We start from the raw sequence: 21,968 nt of genomic DNA, 5'->3' as shown, positions 1-21,968 counted from the left end.
AAAAATCTAACACACATAAGCAAAGATATCGCTTTTAAAAGGTTAAGCAAGTTCAGTCCATAGGAAACCATGGATGCGTCACTTTTACCACAAAGTACCTAGAATGCGTCCAAAACAAAGACGGAAAATAGACGCTGGGGAGGTAAGGATGCCGGAAACCAAAAGCGTTGACCAATTCCTTAGTCCCTGAATGATGGAGGCATCAGTTCCTTCTGCACGGCAGGGGAAATGTTGCATCCATTCCTTACAGCAAGGGGAGGTGAATTATCCATTTCCGGACACGCTGCCTCCGGTCTGTACTGCAGGCCTATGGTGATGGAGAACTTGGCGCACAGGTGCAATGCAAATCTGGACGCGCTTGGTCGATGCTGCAGTGAAATAGGCACTATGTCAATTTTCTTGCTGTGAAGCAGGTGATGCATCGATTTCTTCAGTCGCACAGTATGGCATGCGTTGGAGTTGGAGTGGGTGCCAATCTTTTAGCCGCATGGCAGGAGCTGCGTCAATTCTTCATCTGCACAGCAGTGAAGCATTGGTTTTTCAACTGCATGGCATTACTGAGTGCGGAAAAATAGACACTGAAGGTCGATGAATGGATTTCCTTTAGACCTTAGCAGTGAACCACCATCCACTGGTCCAGAACTGGGATTGGCACGACTTGGTAGGTCCGGTCTCACATCAGGGGATGCAGGTGAAGTCTTTGTTGGCCCTGAGACTTCTTAACTGAAGGCAAGCACACACAAACCCTTTGAGAACCTTAGAAGTAGGATACAGAAAGCAAAGTCCAGTCCCTTCACTGTCCAAGATAGAAGCAGCAAGCAGTAGGGCAGTATTACACAGCACAAAGCAGAATGGCAGTTGACCTCCTACAGCTTCTCCAGCCCTTCATTTGGCAGAATCTACTCATAGTCCAGAAGAGTTCTGCAGTTAAGTAATCACAGCTCCAGTACTTTTTTTTTCGTCCTCATACATGCCACCAGAAAATTAATTTCTCTAGATGGGATCTTTCTGTGCCTTCCACACAAATAAAATTGGTTTCCGCCCCTGGATATGTGTGCGGCCTACAGAGTTAATCCAGAGGTAGGCTGTCTTCTTGGCCAAATCACATTTACCTTGATGGACCCAAACAAATACCAGGAAGGACTGGACCACAAACCTCTGGCAAAATCATTGGACCGTTGCTATATCCTCAACCAGGCTTCGAGTACTGACCAGATGTTATTGGCACTTTCTCCACCACAGGCCATATCTGACTTACTGACCAACAAAATATTTTTTAAACATTTGGCAAATCTAGGTGGAGCTACCGACTTCTATTCTCTACCGATTTCCCTTCTAGCGAGAACTATCACGTAGAACAGAAATTGAGAAGACGCATAATTCATAAGATAGCCCGGAGGTACGCCGAAGAAGACCAGTCTGGGGCAACAGGTGATTGGTGATAACAAAACCTCCTCCAAGGAACCACAAACTGCCACCCAGTATCTAATAATCTCCGGGCAATCCATAAACATGTGTAGGTCATCAGCGGCTGGGTGTTTATATCTAGGACAGTAATAGCTGCTACCCTAGATAATTTGGCTGGTGTCTAACATACCCTATAGGCTGTAAACAAATGAGTCCTTCTGAGATTTGCCGGCTTGATTATTCTCTGGGACATAATAAAAGCATCAGTCCAAATTATCTGTAGCTCGTCAACATTCTTGGTTAAAACAGTACCCCAAAGATTTTTAAGTTCAGAGATCAAGCTATCCTTCTCACCAGCAAGTGTCCTGTACCAGAAAGAGACCTCCCTCTTCCAGGCTCCCCCTCTACAGATGGAGTCTGGAATCAGGGTGCCATCTCGGGTGCCCCAAACTTGTCTTGCCCACTGCGCAGACAACTGATAGAACTTAAATCTGGTAAAGTAACCGTTGGTTAAATTCACAAAGGACTCCCAGTCCATCAACCTAATATTTACACATAAGTCGCCCCAAGTTTTTAGCCCAGCTACTTTAAGTGGCTGCGACAGTTGGTCTAGAAGACATTCCGGAGTGCCAGGGGAGTCCCAAATTGGGGCCTGTAGGTTGTAATAAGGTATCCCCAATACTCTCCGGACGTATCCCCAGTTCTTAAGCGCAGCCTGTAAGATCTTAAGGCAAACTCTTTTATAAAACTTTTGGTTGCCGAATTTAAAAAGAAAATGTCCTACACCCTGTGGTTGGTCGTGAAGCAATGCCTGAAAAAGACGGCCCTGTGAAGAGGAGTCCAATTTATTAGCCAGTATCCTGAAATTCTTAAAGTGAAAAGCGTGACAATGTAAAAACAAGTCAGGTAAACCCAGACCGCCAACCTTCAAACCTCCTCAATTTCTTCCAGGCAATCCTGGGCGATTTTGTGGCCCAAATGAACGAGCCGATCTTCCCTTGGAGACAAGCAATATCCGTAGAATCCAATAAAAGCGGAAGCGGGATCGAATTCAAAAGAAATGTTATTTTGGGAAGAATGGTCATTTTGACCAAATTTACTCTCCCGTATATGTTCAGAGGCAGACTTCCCCATCTTAGCGGATGCTTATACACCTCCTTCGCAACTATCTTCCAAAGTAATTTTTGATATATCTCTGTTTTTGGGTGAGATATATTCCCAGATACCTGATTTTTTGTTTAGCCCCCTGTACGGGAATTAGATTGTTCCCACCCATTATATCCGTTTTCTCCCTATTGATCTTTTAGCCGGATACCCTTCTAAATTCCTCCGCCAGTTCAAATAGCAAGGGAATTGCAAGAGCATAGTTAGAAGTATATAGAAGGAGGTCATCCGCATACAACGCCGTTTTAAGTTCCAACCCTCCAAGTTTAAAGGGAGAAATAAGACTATATGCTCTAAGGGAACAAACAAAGGGCTCAATATAAACATCAAACAAAAGGGGGGGCAGGGGACAACCCTGCCTGGTACCTCTAGAAATGTTGAGCCATTCTGATAGGCCTCCATTCGCTAAAACTTTTGTTCGAGGATTCTTATATAGAGATTTGACTCCTTCGATAAAAAGAGAATGGGAAACCGAACCTAGTCATGGTGGCCCAAAGGTACGCCCAATTAACCTAGTCGAAGGCTTTAGCTGCATCGATTGCTATGATGGTAAGTGGCAACCCTCTCTCCTCGGCATAATCGATAGCCCCAATCACCTGAAATGTTAATTCATTAAGTTGCCTCCCAGGAATAAACCCTCTCTGGTCTGGGTGTATAATAGTTTTAATAATTCTAGCTAGTCTAAAAGCCAGTATCACGGAAAAAATCTTCAGATCGGAATTTAATAATGAAATAGGTCTATAAGACTCAATACTTTGCGGGTCCTTATTTTGCTTGTCTATAAATGTTATGGTGGCTTCAGACCAAGAGGGAGGGATACTGTCCCCTGATAGGAAAATCCTATTAAAGAGAGTCTTCAACACCGAGATAACTGTATCAAGATTATCGGAATATAATTCTACTGGCTGCCCATCCGGGCCAGCGGCTCATTTTCTTTAACTGCAGTTGTATCTCGCCTTCCGTAATTTCACTAGCCAGGAAGATCTTATCTGATTCCGATAATTGAGGCAACTCTCTCATGGCTAACCACGCATTATGCTCCTCTGCTCCAAGTCTGAAGTCCTCTTGGTATAACCCCTTCATGAACCCCCTGGCCACCTCCCTGAACCGATCATCCTCTGATATCAATAATCCGGATTCACTCTGAATCAAAGTCTTAATATTATTTCTAATCCTATCGGTCCTAGACTTCCAGGCCAGGAGAGCACCACATTTCTCGCCATATTCAAAATTCTTTAGTTTGCTGGTCTCCCATCTTTCCTTAATAAGTTTATCACTGCTGGCTTTAAATACAGATTGTAATTCCAACAGCTCTTTCTCCAATTTTGGGATACTCTCCCTGGCTGTCAGAGCAGCCCGCTGCAGTTCTAACTCTTTCTCCTTTATAACCTTAAGGTCTTCAGCGTCTTTTTTTTAACAGCTTTCCTCCAACATATTGTTTGAGAGGTCAATAACTCCCTTAAGTAAGCCTCAAAAGACTCCCAAACTACTTGCTCGGTGGAGGAGCCTATATTAAAGTCAGAAAAAAAATAGGTATTCTCTCCTTTAACTCCAATCTTACACATTCATCTAGTAAGAGTGTTCTATCCAGGGTCCACCTAAGCTCTATCGACTTAGACTTAAAACTAATTACCAGTTCCACCACCGAGTGATCTGAGATACCTATTGGGATATAAGAAACTTATACAATATCCGAAAGCATAATATGATCGGCCAAAAAATAATCAATTCTAGAGTACTGCTTATATTTTTTTCTGTAAAATGGGTATTCTCTCTTGTCACCATATTTGGCTCGCCACAAGTCCAGCAGGTTAAAATCTTTCATGATATTCTTTAGTATCAACGCTGTACTAGCAGGAGCACAGTATCTAGCCTTTGAGGTCCAATCCAATTGCTTATCAAAGACCAGATTGAAGTCTCCCCCTAGTATCACAGGAGCAGAATGCTGAAATAGACTTGCCCTCAACTTTAACAAAGGACCAGAATTATCTTCATTCGGACCGTAGTACACTGCAAAGGTGAAAGGAGCCCTACCTATAGAGAGGGCTGCCACCAGCCATCTGCCAGACTGATCGGTGTCCCATTTCAGAATGTTAATCCCCTTATTCACCCTGATAATAATTGCGACACCTCTTGTGCATCCCATCTGCCTAGAACATAAAACCTTCTGGACCCAACCCAATTTAGCAAATACTTGTTCGCACATTTTAGCCTCTAGGTGGGTCTCCTGCAACAAGTACACGTTGGCCTCTGAATTTTTTAAAAATTCACCAATTCTTGATTGTTTTCGATCCCTCCCCAAACCGTTAACATTCCAGGAGAGGAATTTTAAACTAACTAGTGTGTTCATGACCCTGAGCTAGCCCGAGGCTTCCCTAGATCTAGAGTAGTGAAAAAATAGAACAATCTTGCAACATATGAGGACCATTTTTTCTTTTTACCCCCCAGCTATAGACCCTCCCTTCATACCAAGCACTAGTATCGCCTTTAGAAGCCCCTACCGAGGCAACACCGCGCATTGTCACAATCAAGATTAAAGGTCTTCATTAAACAAAAAAAAGGAGGAAGAGGAGGGCGACTATAAACAAAAGCTCCTCAAACCTGCTGTCAATATAAATCAATTATTTCTATATATATCTCTCTATACTATACGTAGAAATGAAACATAATATATATATTGAATGATGAAGATAACATTATTCATATCTATTCATGTATATATATTCCTCTTTTTGAAAAAAATTATCATATATAATTTCCTCTTTAACCACCCCCACGTGCAACTATACCATCAACTTTCTTTTTTTTTCCTTCCTTCCCTTTTTTTAATATTTCCTCCCCATTCTCCCTCCATATTAAAGTTTCCATGTCTTTTCTTCCCCACCTATTATTTCTCCCTCTACCTCCTCGCCCCATTTTCCTGTCCCCCCCCCCCCTTGTAGCCATCCCCTAGTCATCACCCGTGCCCCTTATTTTCTATTTCTGTTTCATCTGGGAGAGGAGGTCATCCACATCTTCTGGTTGACTTCAATTGTACATTTTGTTCCTCGACATAATTATCAAGAGAGCCGGGAACTTCATTTGGACCTGGGCTCCAAGGGATCCTAATTCCGGCATCCTTGATCCCAGCTCCCACTGTCTCTGGGCTGTTCTCCCAACGATATCAGATCGTATTAGATATGGATTGGCCCGGTGATGGAGAGTAGACCTAGTTAAGCACCTACTCAGAATCAGTTCCTTGACGCTATAAGTCTGAAAGTTGACAAGAATCTTCTGGGGAGCCTTCCTGTCCGGATGGAGCCTATAGGGGTCCCTATGCACTCTCTGTATCTCTGCCTCTAGATCTATATCAGGCCGGTCTTTCAAGACCCCATCGCGTTGGAGTTTATATACAAACCCCTTAATATCCTCCATCTCCTCCCCTTCAGGAATCTTCAGAATTCTAAGGTTAATCCTGCGGGATTGCGTCTCTAGTCATTCCAAGTCCATCATAAGAGAGCGATTTTGCATCTTTAAAGCGTCAATATCCTTAGAGTTTCCTACCACGGACTCTGAAAGTGTAGTGATTTTAAGTTCTAGTGATCCCGTCTGAGCTCAGATGTCGTTGAGCCTTGACTCTAAGAGATCGAACTTGTCATGAATACTTTTTTGATTGGTCTCAGAGATTTCAAACTTATTCAAAAGATCCCCTCTTAAGGATTGAAATAAAGAGCCCAACCTATCCCTATCATCATTTGAGCAAGCTGACTGCAACAGTCCACTATGGTCCTGAGTCTTGGCCTGTGGACTAAGCTGGGCCAAAACTTGAATCTGGGGAAAGTTCGAAAGAACTTGATCTACAGCCTGATCTACAGCCTAAGGGGGAGAAGAATCTGGTCTCCCCGGAGGGATCCCAGGACAAAGCGGGGGCAGTGGGGTTACTGGAGCTGAAGGGGAATCGGAAAGGGAATAAGGAGGAATATTGCATGTAGCTGCTAGAGAGCCCGAGGCCAAATTACCAACAGGGTCTTCACCCAGACTATCAGGATTCCCTGCATCCAGCATAGTTTCCAAGGGAGCATAATGATTTTCTAAAACTAGGGGGGTGCCCTAGACTCTTCTGCTGCTATGACCCTCTCTAATACAGGCGGCGGACCCACCTCGGGACCCACCACATGCTCCATAATTTAAAAAAAAGTTTTAAGTGATGGAGTATTCCTCCGAGATAATTGAGGGACTTTGGGACCTCTTGCTCTTTTAGCACCTCCCAAATTTTTCCTCTTTTTACATGGGGTTAGCGGTATCGGCCCCTCTCTCTCCACAGAGTCTAATACCCCCTTTAGCCTCAACTCTTCCTGGGACCTTAGCTGATACCTGTTTTTGTTTTGAGCGAGTGCTGGTATCAACTGTTTCACTGTAGCGCAAAGAGTTTGCTTATGACTGTCCTTTACAAAGATATTCGGCTGATAACCTTGTTTATCAAATACCTGTAAGGCTCCCCCCTCCTCACTCGAGGGGTTAACAATATGAACCACAGAAGAGTCTCGCTCCATGCAGTCCCACAGTTGAGCTTTTTCCCCCTGGAAACTCCATACCGATAGCAAAGCAGAATGTGAGTAATAATGTTGCAACCCACCGTACACTGACCCTCGAAACTGGGAAAGTAGAAGAGCAGCCTGGGCTCTGCACCAGAGACTCCACCGTCGTCCTCCAAACCGAGTTTGTAGCAAGCCTCCTTCCTGGAGCACTCGCCCCACCTCCTGAATGAAGCAGAGACCCATCCGCCTCCCCAAGGTCCTAGCACTGTGGAGCGCCGCCTCTGGACACCATCAGCCACCTCAATCACTATGGAGAAAAGACACGGATTAAGGACATCACCTCGTGGGGGGGGGGAGAACAACCTCCGTCCTCTCACCGGGTAAGGGATGGAAACGCAGCCGCCTTCCCCCTTATACTGCCGGTATTCTCAAACCGCTGTCCGTAACACGCAGTGCCGCCTCAGAGCTCCGCGACCGGCGTCAGCCCACCACCGCCATGTTCCTCATGCTCCATCCTGTGTCGTGTCCAGCTCCAGTACTTATAACAGTTTCTCTCTTTGAAGTTGGAAAATTTCAAAGTAAAGTCTTTGTAGTGCATAGAAACCCTGCCTTTCCATGACCTGAGTCCAGACACACTACAGAGGGGTGGAGACAGCTTTGTGTGGGGACAGGCAAATCCCTATTCAGTTTTCAGTGACAACTCCTTCCACCACTCTAGCTTAGGAAGACCCATCAGTCTGGTGATGGGACATCAGGTTATGCAGGGCACACTTCAGCTCCCTTTGTGTGACTGTCTAGAGTGAACCGCACAATTGTCCCCCTTCCTCAGATGTGGATTCCACAGGCAGGGAGGGGCACAGAATGGTAAACTAAAAAAAAGCCCACTTTCTAAAAGTGTCATTTTCAAACACGCAGTTTATAAAACAACATCACTAAAAGAAGTATTTTTAAAAATGATAACCTATTGGAGTGATAGTCCTTGTAATAGTAAACAACTAAATTGGAAGTAGTTCACACCTCATTACATGTCCTACCTTTCACATACACTGCACCCTGCCCATGGGGCTACCTTGGGTCTTCCTTAGGAGTGCTTTACATGTTGTAAAAGGGGGGGTTTGGGCCAAGCAAGTGGGTGCACTTGCATGGGCGACATGGCAGTTCAAAACTGCACACACAGACACTGCAGTGCTAAGTCAGAGACATGGTTGCAGGGCTACACATGTGAGTAGCACAATCAGTGTTGCAGCCCCACTAGTAGCATTTAAGTTACAGTCCTTGGGCACACACAGTGCACTTTACTAGAGTCTTACCAGTAAGTCAAATAAGCCAATCATGGATAACCAATCAGATTCACAATTTACACAGGGAGCACCGACACTTTAGCACTGATCAACAGTGGTAAAGTGCCCAGAGTGTTAACACTAGCAAAGCCGAAATGCAGCACACAGTAGAAAACACAGGAGCAAAAATACATGGGGAAAAAACGCCAGAATGCCAGGTCTGACATGAAAACATATCCCATTTGCCAAAACCTAAATCAGGCCATAAGTCATAAGGTAAAATCTTTGACACAGTTAGTGTATCAAAATTGCACTTCAAAGCAGTCAGCCTGAAATCATGACTTGGTCCGAGTCAAACATGAGCAGTGACTACTGATTGACACTTTACCTTTTATTGGCACTTTTTGACTTAAGACTTTAAAACTTTATATTGCTGGTTCACCTGATGACATTTTGTTGTTGTCTTGGTGTCATTGTATTCGTTCAATTTGTATCTGTTTCTCTAGATTGGCTTTGGGATTATAACTCTGTTATGCTTTGACTTTGTGGCTGTTTTGTTACAGCTAAATACTTTAAAAATATTCCTAAATTAACCCTGCCTGCTCTATGGTATAGCTACCTGCCATTTGAGTGCAGGTTTAAATTATTGAAACGTTATGCTAAGCTAAATTAACAAGTTTGTGGCCTTATTCATTGTTGTGGGATCCCATCTACCCAAATTAATAATCCACTTTATTTTATTATGCTTTCTTTAAATATCCTCAATATAGCAATGCTTTCTGCTCATGCCTCTCTGCACCCTGTCCCTTGCCCTCATTTTAATACCTATGGGGGTAGAAAATATGCTTTCATGGCTGCAAGGACATGTAATTCCTAGCACCTGCCTTTCTGTTTGGAATAAAATCTTCTTCAATTTAGAAATCATTGGAAACCTTCTTGTGCAGAGACTTTTTGTAGTCATCTCTTTATATAGCAGCATGAGCATTCTTAGTGCCATAATGCCTAAACATAGTGCGCTTTATAAATATTTTACCAGAAACCCTTTTTTATTTCAGTTTATACTCATGCAGTCTGCAATACTTATAAGGGACCACTTTAATGCCCCGGTCAGTCCTTCATTCAAATATAGTCAGAAACTGAAAGCAGAATCTTACAGATTGTGATCTTACACTAGAATTTTATTGTGACTAAAGTTGATGCTCAGTTTTTAGCATGTTGCAAGCAGTAGATAAGAGATTTTACAGAGTTAAGCATTCGTATTAACTGAATAGTGTCTCCAAAAGATGCTGGCTTAGCTATTACTTTCATCGTTCATCCTTTTTTAAATTCAAAATAACAAAGTTCATTTGACCGATCTTCTAAATGTGCTGCCCCTAAAGATTTCTGATCTGACACAGTGTTCATCTGAGCCCAAATTTGGACTTTATTGTGCCTTCATTGGCCTCCCTTAGTCCCTAGTCAGTCAATAATTAACACATTGTGTATTGATAGTGTGCGCCGACATTAACAAACCGAACTCTAGGTACAATTGCGGACGAGGAGTGGCTTTAGTAAGGTAAAATACATATCTTAGAGATGTCCTCATGACTTTCTCTATGTCATTATTTCGTTTGTTCTCAAAGGTGATCACTACCTTGATTGGGCCTCACCGGAGCAAACATTTGAAGCTGAGATGGCTGAAGGACTTATCTATTTTAAATAGAGCCTCCTTGGTTCATAATGTATACAATTGTTTTTATCTTGCCATACCCCCACAAATACTGGTATGAATATTTCTACTTTCTAGTTTATGTTGATAGTTTGCAAGAGTAGGAGTGCTTTTTCTTTCCATACATGATCATTTTTGCATTACTAATATTTATGATTATGTCATTATTTTGGTTGCTATTATTTAAAGTGTCAAGAGATCGTTGTAATCTTATTTCTGTGGCATCTGTGATTGCTAGGTCACCTGCATATTGCAACAATGGTACTTGGAGGAGGCCCAGTTTGGGTGTAAAATTATTTATTTTGCATATAAGCGCCCCTTCCCTCCCTCCGGTCAGCAGTATATAGCTTGTATAAAAGGGAGTATTTAAGGCCTAAAACAGGCACCCATGGCTGATTTTTTCGAGACTCTGGTTCCATTTCTTATTTTAATCCTCACTCATTTGCTCCCTCAGAGCTGATGAATAGCCCTTGGTAATGCACCGGGATACCCCAATCAACCATTTTTCCATCAACGGCCTTCAATTGCTTATATCAGGCGCTGAGCAATAATCCATATAGCAAACATAAAGGCTCTTTACTCTTTTAATTGCTTTCTGGGTGAGAATATTCATTATCATTATATTGTCTGTGATCTCGCGTCACTTCCTGACGCCATAATGGAGAATTGGCAATGTATTGGCCTCCTCAGACCAGCATTCTAACTTGTTCAACATAGTCTTAACATATTGGTTAGTTTCTGTATGGAGGAGGGCAATTGATTCATTTGTTATTTTCACTTTCTTAAAATTGGGATAAGAATAGAAAATGTCCAAGAATTTTGGAGTGTCTGTATGTTGAAATAAATAGGGTTAGAGGACAAGACAAACATTTGGAATCAGATGTGAAGGTATTAATTGGAACATCATTCAGGTCTGGAGTCATGCATGATGTTCTGCTTCAAAATTTACCTTACTATTTTTTCAGTTACTAGGATGGCAAGTATTTGTTTGAACCATAACCCGTTCTTAAGCACTGATCCCCTTTTATTTATAATGCAGATACAAACTTGACCCAGCATCAATGTCCTGCTATAATACATATACAAACTCAACCCTATTCTCTGCACATATTGTGTTAAACTCATGTTTGTAAGATTGGTCAAATAGTCTTGTCCAAGACCAAAACCTCTTTGTATAATTTTGCTTTGTCTTTTTTTATTACATTTTCAAATTGCCGGGCCTCAACTGTCTTTTTTGCCTTGCAAAATATCTTTCCTTTACAGCCTTCTCTTTGCAACTAAAGCAGATCTCAAGTCCTCCTGACCTTTAGATTTCCCAAGTGATCTGGACAGTTCATTACTTCTTTTCTGATACCTCAAATCATTACTATACCAGTTACTATTTATTCGCTGGTTCTGAATTCAGTGTTTTTATGCAGAGAACACTGATGTGTGTCCCTGTCAAAGTTCTTGTTTACCGATGCCTAGGAAAATTAATAAGCAACTTCTCCCAAAGTAACAAAATGTCACACTAAGATAAGGGAAAAAAGTGAATCTGATGATTTTTGTTGTTTACGTTCAGCATAACTCTCTATAGGCCTATGCAACCAGTTAAAGAACGTTTAGGCTTTCAGAGTCACCCAGAAACGTATTTGTTTACAACTTTGTTTTATTTTCCGCCAAAAGAGTTGACTTGTGGAAAATAATCTCTCTCCTTGTGCTCCATTATCCTGAATGTGGTTACCTGACGGAATATGATAATAAGGAGTAACCAGGGTGTAGTTGAGTCATCTTACATTTTACAGAGTATTTTGTTTCTTCTGCATGAATCTCTGGGGAAATTCTTACTTTTTCTGTTCCATTGAGTTAACGTGATACTTGTAGGCCAAAAATGGAGTATATCTTGGTTTCTTCTCCTGAAGATCAAGATCATGTCACAAATCGCATATAAAATATTGAGTTCTTAAGACTATCCAATTAGTAAGTAGTATGGCTGGTTCAAATAAATCATTGAAGTTGCCTGTAAGTATGAAGTTCGCATTTGAATCTTTAGGTAACTGTTGATTAATCTATTTCAAAATGTAGACTGGGTTATCATTTTTCCAAGCTTTTGAGGAGACATTTAAACAATACATTAGTTTAGATCAACCAAAATTTAATGTCTAAAATGTGGGTATAGTCTGATTAACTTGCCACTGACATTACCCTGTATGCTATGTTATGCAGATTTGTAGAGTGCACAATCACCCATGACAGCATCCTGTTCCTGTAGTATAATCGAGTTAAAATGCAGATTGTGAAACCCCCCATAGATGTTTTATAATTGACAATTTGTTTGCAGGTTTTAACAAATCTCTTGGATGCACATTTTATCATACATCTGTATGAAAGATATGATATCATCCTTCCAGTTCATTGTTATGTTTGCTGATAGTAGTGATAATGAATATGTCAGAGTTTCTTTATGCTTATGGTGCATAGGTTTGGAAATGACCTGCTATGTGTAGGTTATAATGGAGTACTATTTTCATGATCAAGAGCACCTGGAATCCAAGTCCAGTTATTAAGGGTTATACAAAGTAATTGTCCTGTAGGATTTGTTCATAGGTACATATCATACATTATAGCTGGTGAATCAAAACTATACTTATTTCCACTACTTCAACCACATTTAATGTGGCATTAGAATGGCAAACAGAAGTCCACTCTTTGTTAGTGCATATTCAGTGCTCATTGTGATGTGAGTATTTACATTGGCCATAAAAGCACAAAAATAATCATCAGTCCAGTGTTTTAGTGCATTAGCAGTGTTATCAATGTGATTCAAATCCAATTGCAACCAGAGATGTGTCAACGTTTCGAGCTGGTTGTTACTTTAAGGTCCTCACCAAGATAATTGTCGTTTGACTCTCTCCCAGCAAGTATTAACAGGTTCCTTTTGTTGTTCGGGGTGCACCTTCAACCAAAGTTGCTTCCAAATGATAAGGTTTATTTGTGTAATATGCCGAGCACCAATATCTGCTATATTGGCTCCTGTATTAGAATGACCAGCAAGGTCATCCCTAACAAAGAGAAGGACACCAGTTGATACTGCTTGAGAGAGACTATTTGAGCCAGGTGACAAGTGTCTAAATGAGACCCTTAAAATACCGAATGGGTCAAAACGTCTATTTGATCTCTACAGAAGTCTTGAAAATACTTACCAATGGGAGATGCTGAATTTCCTCAAAAGAGCTTTTGTTTTTGTTCCTCTGTCAAGCAGGTTAGCAACTCACGTTTGCAAATGTTTTTGCTTTATCTTGTTTTGATTTATGTTCTACTCTAAACAGGTGATGTTTCAATTATTTATTCCACACCTATTTAAAACATATTTGATAATTATGTGAATGGGAAAGGTGTGTGTGGGCAGGTTCTATCCAAACATGGACAGTACCTCGAGAACCTTGTTTCGAACAATCTTGTAAAGCAGCAAATGTACTAGGATGAGGGATTTGGAGATGAAGAGGACTTTTTCTTCATGATTTTTTAAAGTATTTTATTTTTTGTTAAATGAAAAATATGTTACATGTGGTTGATGGTGGAGAATAGTCTTTTAGCCATAACCGCTGCTGGGGGAAACTTTGAAATGGAATTAGCAGAAAGTTAATTGTAATGTGTTTTAGTGGAGATCGCAATCTGTAATGTGCACATGTCTTGTTTAGTTCATTTAGGGCATTTCTATCTGGGAAAGAAATGGCGAAACTTACAGAACTTATTGACAGTGAAGTGTTCCTGGCCTACTCCACCTACGCCACCATCGTCCTTTTAAAAATGATGTTAATGAGCATGTGCACAGCATACTTCAGACTTACGAGAAAGGTAAGCGGGGAGCAAGGTAATTGTGTTATGGAACCAAAAAAAACAAGATATTGTGGGTTTCAGCTTTCAAATGCTGGATTTGTTAAAATAATGAGCTGCAGGTTCTTTTCTTAGCCAGGTGATATTGACTTTAATTTGCCACATTGAGTTTGACGCCAACCCTGATTATGAGGCAGTCTTTCAGATACAATTATTGGTGATACAGCAGTAACTAGAATATCTCTGCTGCTAAAAATGAGCTTATTTTATGAGTAAGTATTGGCAATGATGTGTGCACCGGTTAGTACTGTGCAGCAATAATCATATGTAACAAAGATGGTTGGACATATTAAAATCTGAAGTTTCTTGAAATTATGTTTCCATTTTAACAGTGCAGGGGTCTCTCATTTAGTTATTTGGTGCATTCATAAAGTTCATTCAAATAGTACAAAAATAAATGAGTTTTTTATTTGAGCTATTGCTGCTAACATTACATTAACTGTGGGTTGTTTACCGTAAATGTTGTTCATTTTTTTCTTTTGAAATGGAACAGCTCATGTAGGTTGCCCTGTTAACATTATGTTTTTAAAATATATATATATTCGACAATTGTATGAAGGTACTTGTACAATGCACGCTTTAGTGCAGGGATGCCAATAATTTATTTTGTAATATTGTCTTGCCATTTGAATACAAGTTTCCAAATAAAACCAAACAATTCATAAGAACTAGACTTTTTTCACAAAGTAATAGCTAAATAGTGAAAAGAGAGACATAGGGCCAGATGTATCAAAGGGTTTTGCCCATTCTGTGTCTATGGGGAAATGTGTTGATACATATGGCCCTAAATGAGTTGACCACAATAAAAAGGAGCTTAAAAGAAAAGCGGTTTCATCCTAGAAGTCAAGGTATAAGCATAAGAGTAAGGAGAACAATGCAGTGAAACGTTAGAAACAAATATAGGTTAAAGTGAATGTCAGGACAAGATTTTGTTTGCAATATATCCACAAAAAGCTTTCTCCACTAGTGTTTGTTTGCTTGAACCTGGGCAGAATGCCACACTTGAAAGTCCTCCTCAATTGTAAATCATTTTATGTGAAACAAATAGCTCCCTTTCAAGCAAGCATTGGAAATTATGAATGGGGTGGTGAATGGGGTTGTGGGCAAGAGGCTGGTTTGCACATGGAACATTCCCCTCAGGGAATCAAACTTAGTGCCATATTGCATGAATTCGACTTAACATCGGCGACGAATAAGCTGCTCCCGGAGAAAACTGACATTGTCCCAACATTCATCTGGAGAGGGTGCAAGTCTTTTATTGATTTTACCTTTGTCTCTATGCCATTTTATTCCCTCGTTAAGGCCTTTTCTGTTAAGATGAGGGCCCATAGTGACCACAATCCCATATATATATCAACAGAAGGGCCCGAGTTAACAAGTATACCACGGAGGCCTCGGGCACCCTCTAATAGCCATGGATAGTGGGAGGAGATTAAAGTGGGATCGAATTGCTCCGGAGCATTTTCATGAATCCCTTTTAATGCACTGTCACGAGGAGTTTACCATCTGCCTAGATAGCGTGGCAAACCCAACAGACATTATGGATGCCTTTGGAAGTATTTCCAGCAGCATAGTAAAGCTACTACCGACCCCAGGGGGGTGCCCTATGCATTAAGGACCAAGATGGTTTGACTCTGAATGCACTAGTGCCTTCAGAAAACTGAAACAGGACCTGGGAGTGACACCTCATGACCAGGTGGCTTTTAAGAACCTTCGGAGAGTCCACAAGATTGCACTAGCAAAGCACAAGGCTGCCCTGAAGAAGGAGGTCTGGTCAGAACTAGTAGAGTACAAACTGAAAGCACTGTTAACTGAATGACAGTGTGCCCAAGCAGCACTCCTATGTGAGACTAATTTCTTCTGTATGTTCTCCCACTGTTTTTCCAAAATCCACTGAATGATCACAGTAGACTCTGGGTTAGCTTGAAGTCTCTTATGTTTATCTCAAAAACTTAAATTTTCTTCATTGTTACATCACAATGTTTTTATTCGATTTGATGCGATTCATATGTTATAACGATAAACATGTCATTGTTTTCCAAATTAATTCATTCAATCGCTCCCTATGCATTCCGGGCCACTGCCCTTCATCAGGGGAAATGCATTAAATCTGAGGAAAAAAAAGCAAATGTATATGTGACGCTCACGATTCACTCTGTCGTTTCATTTCTAGAGCACTTTGTGCCTGGCCCAGTCACGCCAGTTTGCTTTGACGGTTTTCACATACACCATGACTTTTTTTCGGGGAGTACAATTGCACTCTGTAATTCTTCTGACCAAGAGGTCAATGTAACAGCTTTTTCAGCTCACGGGTAACTTTTGGGAACATCAAACAGTACCAATTACATTACATGGGAGTTTTTACCTCCGAGTATCACATATACATTTTTTTCCTCAGATTTAATGCATTTCCCCTGTTTCCGGTTGGTATATGTTATAATGTTGGGAGAATGCAGTCAAAAGTAAAACCGTAATGGTGATACGGTCTGGTGATTTTACCGATTTCATGCGGAGGAACGTGTTGTGGACTATGTTGGGTAGGTACATACGCATTAAGGAAGTAGACACATTAAATAGGTATCCTTACACTTGCAAGTTGCGGTTAATGCCCCTATGGATGTTTCCGGAAGCGGTGCTGACCCTGTAATGAAAAGGCAAGTGGCGCATGGGCCATTAAAACCTGTGGGAAAAAGAGTTTCTTACCCGGTCGTTGCCAATTCCTATTGGTCTACTCACAACTTGGTGGATCAGGACCCTTTTGAAACCTGTGCAGCTGCGGCAGGTGTCCGTAGGAACTGGTCCTCGGTCGCTCCGGTGCTTAAGTATCCTTCTTGATGTGGTCATGTGTTCCTCGTGGTTCCTGAGAGTAGCGTCTCTGGAATGAAAATATATAGGAAAGACAACGTATGTGAGGGGGTCCGAGCGTCCGCTGTCATGGTGAGCAGACATGCTCCGATTGTGAGGGTGGATCTACATTTAAGATTAAAGCTACAGATAAAAAGAGAAAAAAAGGGCTAAAATGAAAGGAAGCGCCAGCTGGTCAGCACAGCTTCGGAAACATCCATCGGGGCATTAACTGCCCTCGTAACTCCACACTAGTCACCATACCTTTTTCACACAGGCGCTCACCACCCAGCCTGTGCTTCCTTTCATTTAAGCCCTTTTCTTCTCCTTTTATCTGTAGCTTTAATCTTAAATGCAGACCCACCTTCACAACTGGAGCATGTCTGCTCACCAAGCTCTGATGCCCGCACACGTGTAGTCTTTCCTCTATGTTTTCATTCCAGAGATGCTACTCTCAGGAACCATGAGGAACACATGACCATGCCGAGAAGGATACTTAAGCACCAGCACGACCGAGGACCAGTTCCTACGGACATCCGCTGCAGCTGCACAGGTTGCAAAAGGGTCCTGATCCATTAAGTTGTGAGTAGACCAATAGGAATTGGCAGCGACCGGGTAAGAAACTCTTTTTCCCCCAGATCTTAATGGCCCACGCGCCACTTGCTTTTTCATTACAGGGTCAGCACCACTGCCGGAAACATTCATAGGGGCATTAACTGCAAATTGTAAGTGTAAGGATACCGATTTAATGTGTCCACTTCCTTCATGTGTATGTACCTACCCGACATAGTCCACAACACGGTTCTCCGCATAAATCAATAAAATTCCCAAACCGTATCACCATTACGGTTTCACTTTTTACTGCATTTTTTCGCCATTATAGCATGTACCAACCGGCAAATATGTATTTATGTGATGATGACTTTCAGCATATCATGCTAAGACCTTAAACTGTATGTTTGTTTGTCCTAAATGTTGTGTGTCCAGTAATGCTTGGAGAGGGAATCCCCATCCCACACGTATGGCACCTTAGCGCGTGCATCACAATTTAAATCACACACTCACTTTAAGTGTAGATTTCACCTTCACATAGTTATAGGTCCTGAGGAAAGCCAGTTTTAATGAAAGGCCTGGCTGAAACATGTAGACCGCCCACTGGATGCAGGAGTCCCTAACTGTTACTCCACCTAAATCCACTGCCTTCTTTTTATTGCTATCAGCGGCCCAGACATTAAAAAGAACCCCCCTGGGAACTGGGACCACTGAATAGCTTTTAATCTTCCACTTTTTACATCAGCTCCACTGCACACTCAGTAAAATACCTGCTCCGCTGTAACAAGGCGTTGTAGCACACCTGAGACACATTCAGTGTCACTGGGTGGGCCCGATGATAAAGCATGCCACCAAATAGGTTGGTGGGTGAGGGCTTCATAAGTAAACAAATCGTTTGCCCCGTCTCTTCCCATACAGTCCTGAGTCCTGTACCACATACTAATAGGCTAGCCCTTTCTTGATTACATATAAAACTTGGGATACGGACTAGCTATCTATTCCTCTCTCTCTCCTTGATAATTGAACATTATAGGCAGCGCAGAGCTGCGAGAGCCCTTCTCATACAAACTCAGTAGCCATGGCAGAGAACCAGGGCTTAACCTTCACTGAAAATGACATCAGTGAAAATCTAGCTGACCTCTCTTTTCTGTCAGATTGTAACATTTCAAACACCATATCTCAAACCACAGACTGGGATAGCTTTACAGAGAAAAAGCGCAATCGAATCAGAACCATCCTACATGGCCTTAAATTAACGGAATACCTCCGGACTAACACTGCCCCCAGAGGCCTTCTTGTCACGAATGCCCCGAGGATCTTCCTGGAAGATGCCACCTTTAGGAGAGACTGGGCCCAGATAGCCTGGCACTGCACTAGAGACTGGCTGGTACTTATCATCAAAACAGCCAAACTCCTGTCTGATGCAATGATAGCTGACTTACAAGCCACAAAGAGCCATTTCAAAACAACCGTCACCTCATACAAAAAGAAGTTAGATGACCAAAACAAGGAAATGGCAGACTTTAAGGTGTATCTCACCCAGGCTAAAATTACAAAGTTTCAAAAAGGTCTGAAAAAATTCTCTTATGTCAAAACATATTCTTATACAGATGATAACTACATTGCTCCCAACAAATCTGACAAATCTAATGATCCGTCAGGAGAAAACAGCTCTATATCTAGTGACTCCAGCACTAGTTCATCTAAATCACAGGGAAGAGTACGCCAACAACGCTGGCAACAGCCAAGGCACGGGCCACAACAAGGACCCAACTGCGGACCAACGCCCTTTGCACCGCCACCAAACCCCTACTTCGGCTGGCCCCACATGTACCAAAATGGCCCACCACCTTTTTTTCAGAACAGTTCAAGTCCTCCTTTTTTTAGGACAGGGCGCAAGTCACGCTGCAGGAGAAGAAGCAATCAACAGGTACACTGGGCAAAAGAGGGGAACCCAGTAAGTGGAAACACCCTGAACAAAACACAGGAGCAATAACCAGGAACGAGCGGCGACCAGAAACAATGAACAACCAACAGGAAACTACCCTGGTGTTCAACCTATCCAGCACCCCGCTGTCACCTAAAGAAACGACGGTACTCAACAAGGGTCTATCTTTCGTCCCCACCACCAGACTAGACAAGTTCAAGCTACATGTTGAACTCGCTGAATTTTTCAAGAAGCTCAAATTGAAGGCATTCTTCGAGAAGCCCAAGATAAACGATGACAACACCATCGCCAACACCAATGAGACGGGCCTGAAACTAAAATATTCTTTCACACCTCCGCCCACCAGCGTTCCAGCAGAAATCGTTACCTTCGAACAGGCTGTCTTCCATGACATAGAGAAACTGAGCACCCCCAACACCTACAACAATTTCTCCAAGGCAGATTGAAACACCATCAGAAATCTGCAAGAGAATCCGTCCCTCATCATTAGACCAGCCAACCAGGGTGGAGGGATTGTTCTTCAAGACAAAACAGATTACGACAAGGAATGCCGCAGGCTGCTGACTGATAACCGCAACTACAAACGCCTCAAAAGTGACCCAACCATGACACTACAGACCCCCATCAATACACTGGTGGATGAAGCAAGTGAAGCAGGCCACATATCTAAGCAAGAAGCTGACTACCTGTGTACTAAGAACGCTAAAGTACATTACTTCTATACCATCCCCAAAGTTCACAAAGGGATAACTCGCTTCGGTGCCTGACCTAATCATGGGTTCACACTCTGCAACTCTGGGCATTAAGCTTGCTTAATCTCCACAACGGCCCCCCGCGGCGGGATGCCTGGCTTTCACCTTGGGGATGCCCGTTAGGGGCTATCTCACAGGGAAAAGCCAGGACGGGTTCCCAAGGCAAGCGCCGAGATGTCTCCGGGTAGTCGAGCGCTATATAAGAACATACAAAAAAAAAAAAATAAATAAAAAATAACTCCCCCGCCGGGACGCCCAATTGTCTCCGGGATCAACTCCCTACTATTACCACTGTCTAGATATTGTAACCACTTTCTAAACCCCTTGGTCCAACAAACTCCAACTTATATAAAAAACACAAAACACCTGCTCAACATTATTAAAGACCTTAACTTTGATCCCGCGACCCAACTAATGGTAGGATTAGACATAGAAAGCCTCTACACGAGATTTCCCCATGATAAGAATTAAGAGAGGGATAAGATGATGGTAGGAGAGGCGCCAAAAGTTTACGAGAGTCAGATATAGTTGGAGAACAAAATAGAGATGAGTTCGAAGTGAAATCAAGATTCTCTTGAAATTCAAAGGGGGAGATAAAAGATGTCCCTTTTTGTACCCATGACGGAGTAAAAGTTGGGAGTTCCAAAGAGAGCCATCGGGTAGCTTGTTTTGGAGAGAAAGCAGAATGATATGTTTTGAAATCAGGGAATCTAAGACCTCCTTTGGATTTATCAGTTTTCATGTAAATTAAGGCATTCATCAGAATAAGCACAAATTACATCCACTTTTTTTTATTTTAAGAGCTAAATTAATACCATGCTCTTTTAAGGTAAACCATAATTTATACCAGTAAAAAACGAAGCTGTGCAGCAGCCAAGAGAAAGTTTTATTTCATTAGGTGGTAAGAATATATACCTTTTTCAAATTTTCAAAAGTTAATGACGGTCTGGTCCGTCACTTCTTCGTGCAGAGGACAACGCTCTCTGTGTGCCGCTGGAACGGTGAAGCGGTGCACAGAGAACGTTGCCCTCTGCTCTAAGAAGCGACAGACCAGACTGTCATTAACTTTTGCCCACCTGCCTGACGATTGAGCGGCAGCGTGTTGAATCTATTGCAGTGGAATGGCTGTTCCTGCCATACGTGAGAAACCACTAATAGCTTCCTGACCTCGATGATATACGGATGAGGATTCCCATACCACAAGTTGGTTGCCCTCATTTCACACCTGTCCTAAGGAAGACTCACAGGCCCAGGTGCCACTTGCCCTGATGCCACAAGTCGAGTCGAAACGTCGATGAACACTAATTTGTGCTTATTCTGATGAGTGATTGGTTTGAGGACCACTTTTTCTATACCGTACTGTGCCCAGGTCCACAAACTTGTATTGGGTTAACTCCTTACCTGTAATGGCTTCATGGAAATTAAAGCAATACAAGGATGTTTGCTTTTCTATAGAAATTTTGTTAAGAGAGAGTCACACACTAAATGCTACACATTAACTTGGAAGCATGTATAAGGTGGCAGGTGACATCCTCTAGAACCAATTGAATGTAGGTTACAAGCACACATCGTTTAGATTGATATGCAAACTAATCACTATGATATTTCAAAGAAATGAAACACAAGTAATCATTCTATCGTGTGCTGCCCAGTGTCATAGGGCTGCCTGTCCCTAAGATATCAATGTAACGTGTGTCGGGTACAAAACAGGAACTGTTTAGACCTTACTGAGAGCACAGCATCTATACTGTATTCAAACTATGACATCCTCTGCCAGTTCACACCCTAGCAAGACCTAAACCCACAATGCCCCCCCCCCAATATTTGCTAGAAACAATATAAGTGGATGCAACTATTTAAAAGCAGACCTACTGGCTTGATCAGGGTGCCGCCATATCAATAAAAGCGGAGATATGACAT

General features: G+C 42.1%; 1 protein-coding gene across 3 annotated transcripts in view; it reads left to right on the top strand.

Annotated features, from left to right (window-relative positions):
• The window catches only part of MGST1 (microsomal glutathione S-transferase 1), a 92,264-nt gene that overhangs the window by 41,849 nt on the left and 28,447 nt on the right, over nt 1-21,968 (top strand). For all 3 annotated transcript variants that reach the window (XM_086920802.1, XM_086920809.1, XM_086920820.1), the window contains exon 2: nt 13,757-13,913. In XM_086920802.1, the coding sequence (XP_086776928.1) occupies nt 13,757-13,913 (157 nt within the window). The remainder of the gene's footprint in view (nt 1-13,756; nt 13,914-21,968) is intronic.

This window comes from Lissotriton vulgaris, chromosome 1_1 (genome assembly GCF_964263255.1).
Source record: "Lissotriton vulgaris chromosome 1_1, aLisVul1.2, whole genome shotgun sequence".
Lineage (NCBI taxonomy): Eukaryota > Metazoa > Chordata > Amphibia > Caudata > Salamandridae > Lissotriton > Lissotriton vulgaris.
Note: the sequence above shows the minus strand (reverse complement) of the source record. Positions and strands in the feature narration are given on the sequence as shown.